The sequence below is a fragment of the Girardinichthys multiradiatus genome, chromosome 14, assembly GCF_021462225.1.
Source record: "Girardinichthys multiradiatus isolate DD_20200921_A chromosome 14, DD_fGirMul_XY1, whole genome shotgun sequence".
Classification (NCBI taxonomy): Eukaryota; Metazoa; Chordata; class Actinopteri; order Cyprinodontiformes; family Goodeidae; genus Girardinichthys; species Girardinichthys multiradiatus.
Genome location: NC_061807.1, coordinates 28,226,191 through 28,240,800, shown reverse-complemented (window position 1 = coordinate 28,240,800; position 14,610 = coordinate 28,226,191). Strand labels below are relative to the sequence as shown.

General features: G+C 37.7%; 1 protein-coding gene across 6 annotated transcripts in view; it reads right to left on the bottom strand.

Annotated features, from left to right (window-relative positions):
• Positions 1-9,718: 9,718 nt before the first annotated feature.
• arap2 (ArfGAP with RhoGAP domain, ankyrin repeat and PH domain 2) overlaps positions 9,719-14,610 on the bottom strand; it is a 191,371-nt gene continuing 186,479 nt past the window's right edge. For 5 of the 6 annotated variants that reach the window (XM_047386376.1, XM_047386375.1, XM_047386377.1 and 2 more), the window contains exons 32-33: positions 11,064-11,186; positions 9,719-10,876 (exon numbers count right to left, since the gene is read on the bottom strand). In XM_047386376.1, the coding sequence (XP_047242332.1) occupies positions 10,535-10,876; positions 11,064-11,186 (465 nt within the window). In that variant the 3' untranslated portion in view covers positions 9,719-10,534. The remainder of the gene's footprint in view (positions 10,877-11,063; positions 11,187-14,610) is intronic. The other variant, XM_047386380.1, reaches the window with a different exon arrangement.

Genomic DNA, 14,610 nt, shown 5'->3' with positions numbered 1-14,610 from the left:
CGCATGGCTTTGGATATTCTAACAGCATCAACGGGGGGTGTTTGTATTCTATTGAATAACACCTGTTGCACATATATCCCAGATAATATACACTCTGCAAACATAATGGGAGCATTAAACAACCTACGGAATCTGCAAAATGTCATGGCACATGACCACCCAGATCCTAACTCTTCTTGGTTAGATTGGATGCTCACAGGGGGATGGATACATCTTTTTAAGGTTCTCCTAGTTGCAGTAATAGCATGCATGGGCCTTCTGTGTCTCCTGTCAATATGTATTATCCCATGTTGCAAATGCATGGTACAAAGAATAGTAACTCAGTCAGTCACTGTAGCATATGCAACACTGAACCAGGTAGAAATGCACGAAAATGAAGGGGACGATTATGATGACATGTTGTAAATAAATCACATCAAAAGCCTGAGTGTACTCATACATTGTATTTCATAAAATGACCTTACAGCAGAAAATCGAAAGAAGTTGTTGCTTAAGTGAAATGAGAAAAAGTACAATGATGACATAAACAGGGCAGATTTTTTAATTCTTTTATTTTTATGATTTCAAGTATTATTCTTTTATTTTTATGATTTCAAGTATTATTCTTTTATTTTTATGATTTCAAGTATTATTCTTTTATTTTTATGATTTCAAGTATTATTCTTTTATTTTTATGATTTCAAGTATTAATCAACATTTAACTTTTAATGGTTGCCGAGGGCGGCGGGACCGTATGAGTATTTCCCACAAAATATAATCTGTTTACCGTCCGTGGGTTTCTGCTCATACAGAGTATTTTTCTTATTCGTTTTTATATTAAATGTTTTTACTTGTGATAAAAGGAGGGACTGTTGGATGGGTGCAAAAACTTGTTATCACTCATGTAAAAACTTTGTGTTGCAAGGCACCTGCACTATGCCTTCCTCCCTGTGTGTGTGAGATCATTGTTATCTTCGTGAGAACCAGCCTCCTTTCTTTCTCACACACACACACCCTGTCTGAACTGTCTGTTGAACTGTGCATATAAATAAAGAGATAGGGTGTCAAAAACTTTGTAGTTTCACTGCAAAGTGGGCTACCCTTGCTGCAAGTACAGGTCCTTCTCAAAATATTAGCATATTGTGATAAAGTTAATTATTTTCCATAATGTCATGATGAAAATTTAACATTAATATATTTTAGATTCATTGCACACTAACTGAAATATTTCAGGTCTTTTATTGTCTTAATATGGATGATTTTGGCATACAGCTCATGAAAACCCAAAATTCCTATCTCACAAAATTAACATATTTCCTCCGACCAATAAAAGAAAAGTGTTTTTAATACAAAAAACGTCAACCTTCAAATAATCATGTACAGTTATGCACTCAATACTTGGTTGGGAATCCTTTGGCAGAAATGACTGCTTCAATGCGGCGTGGCATGGAGGCAATCAGCCTGTGGCACTGCTGAGGTCTTATGGAGGCCCAGGATGCTTCGATAGCGGCCTTTAGCTCATCCAGAGTGTTGGGTCTTGAGTCTCTCAACGTTCTCTTCACAATATCCCACAGATTCTCTATGGGGTTCAGGTCAGGAGAGTTGGCAGGCCAATTGAGCACAGTGATACCATGGTCAGTAAACCATTTACCAGTGGTTTTGGCACTGTGAGCAGGTGCCAGGTCGTGCTGAAAAATGAAATCTTCATCTCCATAAAGCTTTTCAGCAGATGGAAGCATGAAGTGCTCCAAAATCTCCTGATAGCTAGCTGCATTGACCCTGCCCTTGATAAAACACAGTAGACCAACACCAGCAGCTGACACGGCACCCCAGACCATCACTGACTGTGGGTACTTGACACTGGACTTCTGGCATTTTGGCATTTCCTTCTCCCCAGTCTTCCTCCAGACTCTGTCACCTTGATTTCCGAATGACATGCAGAATTAGCTTTCATCCGAAAAAAGTACTTTGGACCACTGAGCAACAGTCCAGTGCTGCTTCTCTGTAGCCCAGGTCAGGCGCTTCTGCCGCTGTTTCTGGTTCAAAAGTGACTTGACCTGGGGAACGCAGCACCTGTAGCCCATTTCCTGCACACGCCTGTGCATGGTGGCTCTGGATGTTTCTACTCCAGACTCAGTCCACTGCTTCCGCAGGTCCCCCAAGGTCTGGAATCGGCCCTTCTCCACAATCTTCCTCAGTGTCCGGTCACCTCTTCTCGTTGTGCAGCGTTTTCTGCCACACTTTTTCCTTCCCACAGACTTCCCACTGAGGTGCCTTGATACAGCACTCTGGGAACAGCCTCTTCGTTCAGAAATTTCTTTCTGTGTCTTACCCTCTTGCTTGAGGGTGTCAATAGTGGCCTTCTGGACAGCAGTCAGGTTGGCAGTCTTACCCATGATTGGGGTTATGAGTGATGAACCACGCTGGGAGTTTTAAAGGCCTCAGGAATCTTTTGCAGGTGTTTAGAGTTAACTCGTTGATTCAGATGATTAGGTTCATAGCTCGTTTAGAGACCCTTTTAATAATATGCTAATTTTGTGAGATAGGAATTTTGGGTTTTCATGAGCTGTATGCCAAAATCATCCGTATTAAGACAATAAAAGACCTGAAATATTTCAGTTAGTGTGCAATGAATCTAAAATATATCAATGTTAAATTTTCATCATTACATTATGGAAAATAATGAACTTTATCACAATATGCTAATATTTTGAGAAGGACCTGTAACTATGACTATCGTTCTTACCTCTGAGTTGACTAAATAATACCTGACAGGCACTCAGTACACATAAGCATTATTTTTAACATTTTCATTTTGTTTTTATTGTTTAAATAATTACACAACAGGTGATTCTGTTAAAAACAATAATTTTAAACATGATTTTTTTTTCTTACCAAAAAAGTGTACTCAAATTAAAGGTTAGATTTTTCTACATTCTCTGGTGTGAGGTTATGCTACTGCGATAAAAAACTATTTTGAATTTAATTTGTTTTAAGGCTTTTGCAGGGCTGCCAATAAATGTGTCCGGGACTGAATAACAAAGACCTACTTAAAGTATTAACTGGGTGGCAGAAAATGTCCATGTGATTTTATCACAGTGTTCTTCCCTCAAAATATTTCTGTTTGACGTCAGATGAAATCACAGCTTGGAGCCTTTCTGATAAAGTTGTGAAAATGTATTCATCTGAATATCAATTCCTGTAAAATGGTCTCATCCTTGTTTGATCTTCATGCAGCCTTTGATACTACGAGAGAGAAAATGTGTGTTGACAATAAAAAAGTGAGTTAGTTTCAGTCTTCAGATTGTTCCAGGCAGCAGTTACATTGTTCTGACCAAATCTGAACATGTCAAGGAAAAAAAAGGTTGAATTCTTGGGGTTAAACTGTGAAAGATGCACCTTAGCCAGAATGAGACTACACAGCAAACTATAAATAGCCCTTTCAAAAAAGGGCAACATGTTTTTAGTCTGTTGAGTGTTCACCACAACAATAAATGCCAGACAAGGCCTAAGGCTGTCAAAAGAGCCAAGCTTTGACTTTGATTTTGAAGGTAGTAAAAGATTTGTGTCCCATTCCCCTTTACAGGGAGCTTTGTAAAATAAGGGCTCTAAAAGAAAAGTCCAGTCTTCTTTTGTCACAAAGTGTGACCTGGGAACAGCTAGCAGGAGGCTGAGTATACAGGTCCTTCTCAAAATATTAGCATATTGTGATAAAGTTCATTATTTTCCATAATGTCATGATGAAAATTTAACATTCATATATTTTAGATTCATTGCACACTAACTGAAATATTTCAGGTATTTTATTGTCTTAATACGGGTGATTTTGGCATACAGCTCATGAAAACCCAAAATTCCTATCTCACAAAATTAGCATATTTCATCTGACCAATAAAAGAAAAGTGTTTTTATAATAATAATGAACTTAATCACAATATGCTAATATTTTGAGAAGGACCTGTAGATCTGAAGGGTAAGTGGGTCTGAGATGTGTTCAGAGTTAGTCATTTCGGACATAAATAAAAAATAGAGTTTAAAATAAACAAGAAGCTGATGAAGGGAGGCAAAAGAGGGAGTCTCAATCTTTTCCTGAATTGACAGCATTATAATAGCTAAGGCGAGACAGAGGAAAGGTGTCCATAACTTGTTTTACGTCAACAGTTAAAGAAAATATCCTGGTTTTTGGTATTGTATCAAGATAGAACTAAAAGAGCATTTCTGACTTGAGCATAAAAACTTCGAACGGACTGACATCTTTCTTCTAGCAGCCTGGCTGGCATTACATGATAGACTAAAACTCAGTGGCGGCTGGTGAAAAATATTCTTGGTGGGCCTAATGTAACAATACATTTCTCTACCTACTCCAATATATGAAATGGAATCAACAGTGAGACGACAAATACAATTGAACAGCATTCTTTTCATCATGCAGGCGCAATGCCGGTTCAAAAACACCACAAAACTTTAATAAAGTCAAAGAGTTCAGATAAAATATGATTCCCATCAACCTCTTCATTGTGTCTTCATACCTCAACTCGATGTCCGTCATCCAGCTTAGCTATGCTAATCTTTCCGAGCTCAGCTAGCTTGATAGAGTTTTCCATATGAACTCTTGATTGTTCATTCTTCTTAATGCGCTCAAAGAGATGCTTCAAGTCGGTTTGTCCTGACTGTGTTCACATTAAATCACATTTGCTACTTCTAAAAAGATTGCAGGGAAAACAGAAAAGTGCATAGGATATTTCACAGCCAGTCAGCCACGACTTGCGTTTGAACCAACTCTTGCAAAAACTCCGGTTGTAGACTTAACTTTTCTCCTTGGACTGCTGGTTGAATATAATGTCAGGCTTGTCAGGATCCAGCTCCTTAACCTGGATTTTCTGTTCCATTGTACTTCTTGTGAAACGGGTAAATAAATAAGGATCTCACCAAATTCAGTGGAAGCTGCACCTCACTCGTTAAGTTCGCCATCATCCCTCTGATTGACTGCGCCCCACAAGCGTTGTTTTTTTTACCTGTGAGGGGCGATATTTTCAGTTTCCCAAAGCCATGAAATTCTGCGACACTGATTGGTCGTATATTTATTCCTTTGCCCCACAATTGGCTATTCGGCTGCACCACTGGGGCACTCTGAACAGTGCCCCATTGTAGAAACATACGAGTCTGTCTGTGGAAATTCACTGGTGAATGAATATCAGTAGGTGGGAAATGTAGTTTATATAAATTTCATATTATGTAGAGACACACTTCAGTAAGTAAAACAGATATACGTATATATAGATATATATCTATATCTATATATGACAGAATTTGTAAAAATATATTTTACATTTCCCTCTTTTATTAGGGAGGGTGGCGCCCCATCACACCCTATGGGCCGGCCGCCACTGCTAAAACTAATACAAATAATTCAGGGGACCAAATGGAACAAACCTCTAAATTAATACATTTCAAAATCTCAGGATGTTCCCATTTAATGTCAGAAAGACAAGCTATGCAATTATTTACACTGCTGGGAGCTGTATGTTTAAAGCCATGCACAGTTGAGTGTCATCCTCAGAGATGTGACAGGGCACACAATAATTTTGTAAGTGATGAACATAAGAAATCTTGCAAACAGAGAACAAAAGGAGGGCAAGGACAGATCCTAGAGATACACCACAGCTCAATTAGGAGTGTGGGGATATATTAATTGAGCGTGACAAGACACTTTCTGCTTAAATGATATTAGCATTATTGATAAAGAGCCAGAACCTTAACACCAACAAATCACTCTAGAATGTGCAAGAGATTTATGTGACCAACAGTATCAAAGATGGTACTTAAGTCTGAAAAGAAAAAAAATCAAAGTTGCACTCTATGAAAACTATAGTAAAAAGTCTAATTTGTTACTTTTACAATTGTTTTGTACTTTCAAAAGTTCTAAAACCAAACAAAGCAGACATTTTACATATATTAAGCAATTCCTTGTCTCAGAACCTTATATAGAAAATAAGTCCTGACAGATATTTCTGAATAGGACCCCAATGGTGGGCCAAAGGGAGGCAGACACAACGGAAAGATATTAAATATTAAATAAAGGTTTATAAGTACAAATAAATCAAAGGTTCAATGTTTATCTCAGTTTTGGGACCATGCTTTCATGAGTGTCTGGTACAACAAATATTAAAAAAAATGTTCTCTGTTTTTAAACAGTAAATAGCCCTCTCCAATACCAAACTAGAAATACAAACAAACTTGCTAGTGAGAGGTTCTAATGTTGTATTGTCCTGCTCATTCTGGGGGATACCAAAGTGTACTCAGGTCAGAGGCTATATATAATACTTCCATTGGGTTCTGCGTCTTCCCTTGGGTACCCCCTCAGAGGGATTATGTCTGCAAAATTCTCCAATGAGAGGTGCCCAGGGGGCATCCGATCAGATGAACCACCTCAGTCAGCTCCTTTTGGACTCAGAGGAGCAGTGGCTCGATTACAAGGTTCCCTTTGATGATGGAGCTCTAAACCTTCAAAAGCTAAGCCCAACTACCTTACAGAGAAGGATCATTTTAATGTGTGTGAGGTATTAACTGACAGTAACCTATGCAACTGACAGCTTTTCAAAACTTACCTTGGGCCAACAAATGTCCTCTATAATGACTTCTTGGAATTCGTTCGACAGCTGTTTGCTTCCATTTCTCGAAAAGTTGCATCCTTCTGGCCACTTGTCAGCTGTTTCAGGAGTCCCCAGAGAGAAGAGGCCCTGAAGGTCTTTCCTGCTCCGCTTGACAGCATCAAAGTTCTCCAGGTGGTTCAGTTGAGAGCTCTGGCTCTCTCATTATCAGAGTATCCAAGATATTACATTGCAGTTCTGATGACACGATTACAAAATCGTTCATTGACCATTGGCCCACGGTTTGTGGGCACGAAAAACACTGGTGAACCATCTTGTACTCAAACATGGCATTTGTTACAGCCATTCTAGGCCTAGCATGCTATAATTGGCTTGTTTTTCATGCAAACATTTTAGCTTTCTATATACTCACTGCAGTGAAGCACGAATCTTTTTCCAGTAAGAAATCCGGATCCTGCATGTGGATCTTGCATTCCTTTGGTGTGGAGTACCTTAGAATGTTTCTTAACTTATTTTCTGAGTTGGGTCTTTATAAAAACCAGTGAAACCGTATGTGCTCTAGATGCTGACATTTTTTCGGGAGTCGGGTCACGGGATTCCCACGGGATTCCCGACGGGAGACAGCATCAGTAAAGATCACGTGATTGGGACGGTACAAGATAAAAAATGAACGGGAGCAGACGGGAGCGGGAGCTAACCAATAGGAGGGAAAATAAACTAGGATCAATTGTCTTTGGAAATGTAAAACTGAGACTTTGTTCTAAACTTTAAGAAAAAAAAACTTGAATTGACGCCGCCATTGTGTAGTTTTTTTTCCAAGAAGCCTATACTATAATGCGAGTCAAACGAACTACACGACCCACAAGCCAACAGTGCTTCTGATCGATGTTTTCCACCTGCGTTCAGAATGGAGGGAGCAAACGCAGGTGGAGAACTGGACGTGGTAAAATTGGATTTGTAACGTAAAGTCAGAAATAAGGACTTATCTATTAAACTCATAGAGCTGACAGGAAAGTCGCAAATATTACCGAACTTCAGGAGAGTTGAATGTAGCGGTTTTAACACGCGGTCTGCTGCTTGTAAAACGTGTTTTGTTGTAATCAAGTTCACCAGTGATTAAGGGACACTTGTAAAACAGATTCTGGATTGAATCAGCCCTGCATCTCTTCATTCATCAAACCAAAAGTACCAACATGTGTCAAGTCTCATCTGACCAACAAAATTGCTGCATGTGCTCTAAAGATTTAAGAGGTAAGGTACGGAAGCCTGTGAGGGGACATGGGGAAATGTATTTATTTTGCGTCCCCACGCAATACTTTTGCGTTCGGCATTTTGGAACAGCTGCACAGATGACAAACTGCTCATAAAACAAACAGCACTGATATGTCATTGATATGGTTTATTTGTCATATGCAGCTTAACAATGCGATTAAATGCTTAGTATAAGAAGAACCGTTCAAATCACGATAAAAACAAAAACACTAATGACGTACCAAACAAAAGTACGCATCATGCAGCAGTAATAAGCAAACAAAGTGTCACAGATGTGGTTTCGTGCAGTATTATTGTTCAGTAGTTTGTTTGACAGCTTGTGGATAAAAACTGTCTTTTAGTCTGATTTGAAGATAATTTTATTTAAGGCTGATTTCAAAATAAAACTCAATAAATCTCAAAACGGGTGTAGTGTTTGTTTCATTTTTGCAGTTATCTGGTTTGGAAACTATCCCACAAAGTATTGCGAAATAACGCAAAGACTATTGCGTGAGAACGCAAAAAGTATTGCATGGGGACACCAAAAAGAAAAAGTCCCTCCTTGTCCCCTAGCGGGCTCCGTATAGAAAGGCTTCATCAAGGGAAGATATTAAATAAATATGTATAAAAATTGAATGTAACAATAAATTTTACAATTTATTTAATACATCATTAAATATTAAGTGTACCACTAATTATGTCATGTCATCTTTAAAATTATACTTAATTATTCAGTGGCACATTTAATTGCATGATAGTCCATTTCATGATATAATGGTACATTTATTGTTTCTAATGATGTATTAAATAAATAAATGGTACCTTTAATTTAATGGCACATTTAATGTTACATTTCTTTCATGTTACATTTACTTCACTTATGGGACATTCACAACATTTATTTATTTAATGATGATTTTATTGTATTAAATTTGTCCAGTTTGACCCTCCATTCTTGATGCCTGTATAGGAGGTCATGTCAGAATTTGAATCAGGTGAGCTGGAGCAGACACACATCTAAAGCTTGCAGGGAAGGGGTCCCTGAGGACCAGGGCTGTGAACCATTGAGCTACAGTTTCTAAATTATGAAGGTAATGCCTTTTTGTCCTTTTGTTCAACAAGTACAGTTCTCTTACTAGGTGCATTTTTCTTTCGTTCCAGCAACTTGAAACATAAAAGTGATGTCATTGTTCAAAGGAAACGATCACTTACTAAATAAGTAAAATACAACTAGGTACATTTTGTTTATTCAACTAAGATAGACATGGTCTGTTTCCTTGTTTGATATTTTATTATTTCTTCATTATTATTCTTTTTACTTTAACTGGCCTTTACTACAGCTAAAAACAGGGACCTAACTGGTCCTTCAAACAAAGAAATTGCCAAAAGACTAAATGAAGAAAACAAAAATGGGAGTGGCACAGGAGTGGGAGTTGTTCTGAATGGGAGCGGGATGGGAGTGGGAGTCAATTTACCAGGAGTGGGACGGGACAGGATTTTTTTCGTTATGCTGGCCTGGGATTGGGATGGGACAAGACCTTTTTCTGTGGGAGCGGGATGGGACAGGAGAGAAAATCCACTCCCGTGTCACCCTCTAATGTGCTCCTTCTTTTTCCAGATATGAACAATGTATTTGTTGCCTTACAACATGAACCACACTGTAACATTTGAACCATGTCGGTTTGGTATGAATACATGCACCATTACATCTTTATCAAATATAGTAGTCAATCATTTACATTTATAGGTGCAAAATACTGTAGTTTGAAATGAAGCTAAAAGTATTTACATGAACATCATTGAAGTTGAAACAGGCACAAACTATTAAGATGGAAATAAGTAATAATTAAAGATTAAATTGTTCACTAAAACATCACTGAGCATTTTTCTGAGTTTATTAATATATTCATGCTGTACATTAAAATAACATTTGAGGGCAGGCAGTTTAAAGTGGTTAAAACACCTCTACTTGTATAATTAAAGCTTACAATATAAAAGTCACCTATGAAATATAAATATACTTAAGACTTTAGTTCCCTTCTACCACACATGCTGTACCATGTGTTTATATAAACAAGAACCTAATAAAGGCTCAACTTTTACCATTTTATATGCAGACATGCACAAGGAATATGTAAAACCTGTGGTAAAATTTCAATATAAGAAACACTATTTCTTGTATATACAGAAACATTTTGCTGTGAATCTGCCACCAAAATATTAAAAAGAATTTGTTTCACCAGTAGATAGTCTTCAATAAAACAAACACTATAATGCTCTTAAATACTTAATACTACTACTACTATACAGTTATAACACGCTTCTTAAAGAAACAGCACAAGCATGAAATGAAATTTAACATATTGATGCTAACCTTTGATACTTAGTCTGGCGTGATTTTCTAAATTTCTTTCAGTTTCAAAGATCGGCATTTATATCACACTGTGTAGTGCTTTGGCCATTGCTATATGCAGCTAAGGTCTGTCATGACCTCCATGGCTTCCCACACCTGTTATCTTCATCCCTCGTGCACCAGCATCTCCTTTAATATCAGAGTTCAAAAGCAGTGCTCGGCAAAATAACAGCATGACTCTGTCTATCTAAACTGTATGTTCTTTCATTTATGTTTCTTTATTCTCTTCTTTCAGACTGTACCATTCATATATAAACTAACAATCTCTCTTTTTATTTTGTCATTCAGTGCTCTTGCGACCAGTCTTGCTGAAGACCAAGTTCAGTTCATTAAGCAGGTTAGGGGGCATAACTCCCCCACTAATTGGAAGAGCTTTTTTACCAGGCATCTTATTGCCGGTTTGAGGTAAAACACTCAGTGATGTGGGCTTCATGTGTCTTGGCACGGATGGAGGTAGCAGTCGTGGAGACATGCAATTGTCCATGGAGGTTCTACGGTGAGGCACCTCTGTTGCCTCAGATAGGTTTCGACACTTGGGTACGGTGTTGGTTTTGAGGTGACGTCCAGGGACTTCGGTTGTCCTCCAGTCGACGTCTCCAAGAGAAACCCTCCTATCAGTCAGCTGCAGGAAAAGGAAGATACAGTTGTCCTTTAAAATCTTTTAGACAACAACTTCTAAGTAATGATACATAAAAAATCTAAACAGTTTATAAGAATGAAACACACTAATGAAAGCAGCTTAGGAGCTTTAATATAAAATTACATTTGACAAAGTCAAAAGAAACTAAGTCTTCAAGTGATTGCCTTACGTCTGTGCTGAAACTGTGGTTGTATGTTGGAACAAGGCTGCTTTCTGTTTTAGCACCTCCTTTGGAGACTTTGAGATCTGCAGTTTCTTTGGAGGTACTGCTAAGCCTGAAGTCAGAGGTATGCTAAACAAACAAAGTAAAGAGCACAAACTTCAATAAAAATAAAGTTAATTTTAAAAGTAACCAAAAGAAGCAATGAGTTAAGTTTACGTGGTGATCATTTCAAACCATCGCAATTGTGAAGCTTTGTGGGTTCTCACCTGACTTTTCTCAGTCTACTAATTTATATCCACTGTGAGATGTTTATTGCCAGGCAAAAGTCAATTCGTAACTGCTGGGAGTTGATTTTTACCTGCTTTGACAATCAACAACTAAAAGTAAGTATCTATCGTGTAGTTAAACCTGTACAATAAATCAAAATCACAATCACCAAAGCAATATCAGTGTGTGCAATATCGGAAAGGACTGTTAGGATCACTAAAATGCGGGTTAACTTTAAGCAATATAGACATCACAACTTTCAGCAATAGTATGATAATTAAAAAATATTTTCCTGATATTTTGCCGCTCTACTTCTAGTCTAGAAAATTATAGAGAATTGAAGCTGCAAGAAGCCATGGCTGGGCATTGGATGTTGGGGCAAGAGTTGCTTGGTTTATCTTACGTTTATATTTAGTTTATACTGTTTTAATAGACGCAGCACAACCATGGTCCCGTGTTACTTGTATTTGGGAGTAAAATATTGACAGAGACAGAAATCTGCAGACACCCACTGCGCAAAAAATTGGGAATTGTTGCAGAGCCATTAAATGGTGCGAATTCTCATGACAAATTATTAGAAATCATGGATTTACTAACGTGTGGCAACAGAACTGTTACATTACACTTTGCAGATGTTAGCTGAAGCTCTCTTCTGTTTCATAATTAGCTAAATTTTTTTATAGTTTAGTTCAAAGAAATAAGGATCGACATCAAAATCCAAGAAATTTAAATTTGTTTTGAGAAACAAAGATGTTATGGTTAGAACTTACTGTTTAAAAACACTACAGATATACAGACTATAGATGTGGAAAAAAAAGCTCCTCTCAGGAGTAAATATAAGAAACTGCAAATCCTAACTTCCATTTTTATGTCTTTACTGTCAAAGAGAAAAAGGAAAAGTGTTTTCTTATCTGATTCTGAGTCTGATAACAAGGGAGACACCCAGGAGAACAAATGGCTTGTAAACCAGTTTGAACCAGAAAAGTCGTTAACAGCTGCAACACTAAAGGCTTCAGCTAACACTACTTCTGAGTGTAATTCAGAGACATCCATAAACCTTTGATGTCATTACTGTTTGAAGAATGCAGTATTTCCACTTAGGTAAGTGGTGATTATTGTATCAAGAACAGTTTGTAACTCTGCTGAATAGTTTATGATTTTGGGCTGGGTTAAAACAATGTCCTTATAAAGTTATATCCTAATACAAATATGAATATTTTAAGGCTAAGGTTATCCTGTTGCACCCTCATTGTCTGGTGGACTGCTGTCAAGTCAGCACTCTTTCCCGTGACTGTGTAGGCTATAACAAGACATTTCTGTGTTATACATTATTTTTTATTGATCTTATGTTAAAATCTAATTTTCTAAGGAACTAAACAATACGATTTCATGAGGTGTGAGCCATATTCATCAAAATTACCAGAAACAAAAGCGTGAAATGTATCAGTCTGTGTGTAATGAACATATATAATGCAAGAGTTTCACTTTTTGAATTGAATTACTGAAATAATTTTACTTTTCAATTATGTTCTAATTTATTGACGTGTACTTCAAGCATGAGGGATGGATTTGTGTTCTATACCAGAAGTTCAACCGAGTTCTGATCTCTGGCTAAACCTCAACTTTAACAACGTTCTCCTCTGAAAACCACTGCAACCCCTCAAACCAACAGAGCTGTGCCTTCTTAACAAATCCTCAATTCATCACTGTGAGGACCTGTCCATGGACCCTTTACACCCTCCTGCCAGCCCTCACCACCACCATCACTCATTACACCTCACTGTAGAGTGAGATCCTCCATCGCTGGTTGCTATGGAAACTGTAGGAGTACGGTGCTTGATAACAGGTAATGGAAATCAAGAGAACCTGGACCCCCCTGTTATAGTTTCTGGTCCGTACATTTCTCTTTGGCCTTCACACAGGTCCACTGTCCTTCCCAGAAAGCTTCTCTGCTGGAAGCCGACAATCCTAATGTTTAGAGGATTTAGGATGGAGAATCTTAATACTTTTAGCCAGCTTCAGTCTGCTATAGATTTAGCTGTTGCAGAGCTAAAAGCGTCTCCAGAGAGCAAGAAAAGAGTGCACTGAAATAAACACCTTCAAAACAAATAGTCTTTCCCTTTAGATCAATCTCCCCTGACAGTGTTGCCCTTTTTACTTGCTAACCCAAACTAAAGCACTAAAAGGCTTTTACAGTAAGTACCCGTGATAAACAGCACTGTGACCGGAGACAGGTTCCCATAAAGGAGTGCCAATACTGATTAAATGTCCTGAGAGCACAAAAAACACCTTAGTTATTTATATTAAAAATCACCAGAAAATATTCTCATGTATTTATTTTAAGGAGAAAACAACATTAAAAACAAAAGGACGGTGGAAATTAATGTTAGAGGAGAGAAAAAAAATGTTTCAAGAATATGTGACATCCATAGCAGCTCGGCTTGTGTTTGTTTTGGCCTGCATTATTTATGTCATATGTGCTGTGTCAGCAGTTGACAGTGACAACACAGCGCTCTGTCTGGGGGCTAAGCACGACAATGTGATTGTTACACTTGCCTTGACCTTATTTTCACAGCTCTTCCACATAAACTGATTTATGTCATTGTAGAGTGACCTCAAAAAACTTTACAGTTCTCCCCCTGCTTTATGTGTTTAATCTGCCTGACAGCACTACAGAAATGACTTATTGGGGGAACATATGATTTATTTATTTATACCTACTACTTCTAATAACTTTGATAAGAGTTAAAAATTGATTTATTTTGTGAGTAATTAAGGGCATTTTTCACCCAAATAGGAGAGGAGAAGCATACAGCCATGGCCTAAAGCTTTGGCAAAGGAACATGAATGTTGCGTTTTGTACATTTTTCAGCTTCAGTTTGTGCGATGACAATTCACACTCTACTTAAATTATCTTTAATGATCAGATGCATATTAATTAATACAATTTTGGGCTTAAACTATTTAATTTGGGAGGGGACAAAAACCATCAGCTCATGTTATTTTGCTGTAATAATTAGAGGGAAGCTGTGAAAGAGTCCAGCTGAAATTACTGTATCAAAATCTATTCATCTGCCACCCTATTAGGTACATATGTTGAGTTTATTGTTAAAACAAATAGGGGAAATAGCCAATTACATTTCAGCAACTCAATGCATTTAGCCATTAATGCATGATGAAGACAACTTACTAAAGTTCAAACTCAGTTCAAATTCAGCTCATCAGAATGGCGACGAAGGGGAAGCTAAATGACTTTGAATGTTATTGATGGATATTGATGCCAGAC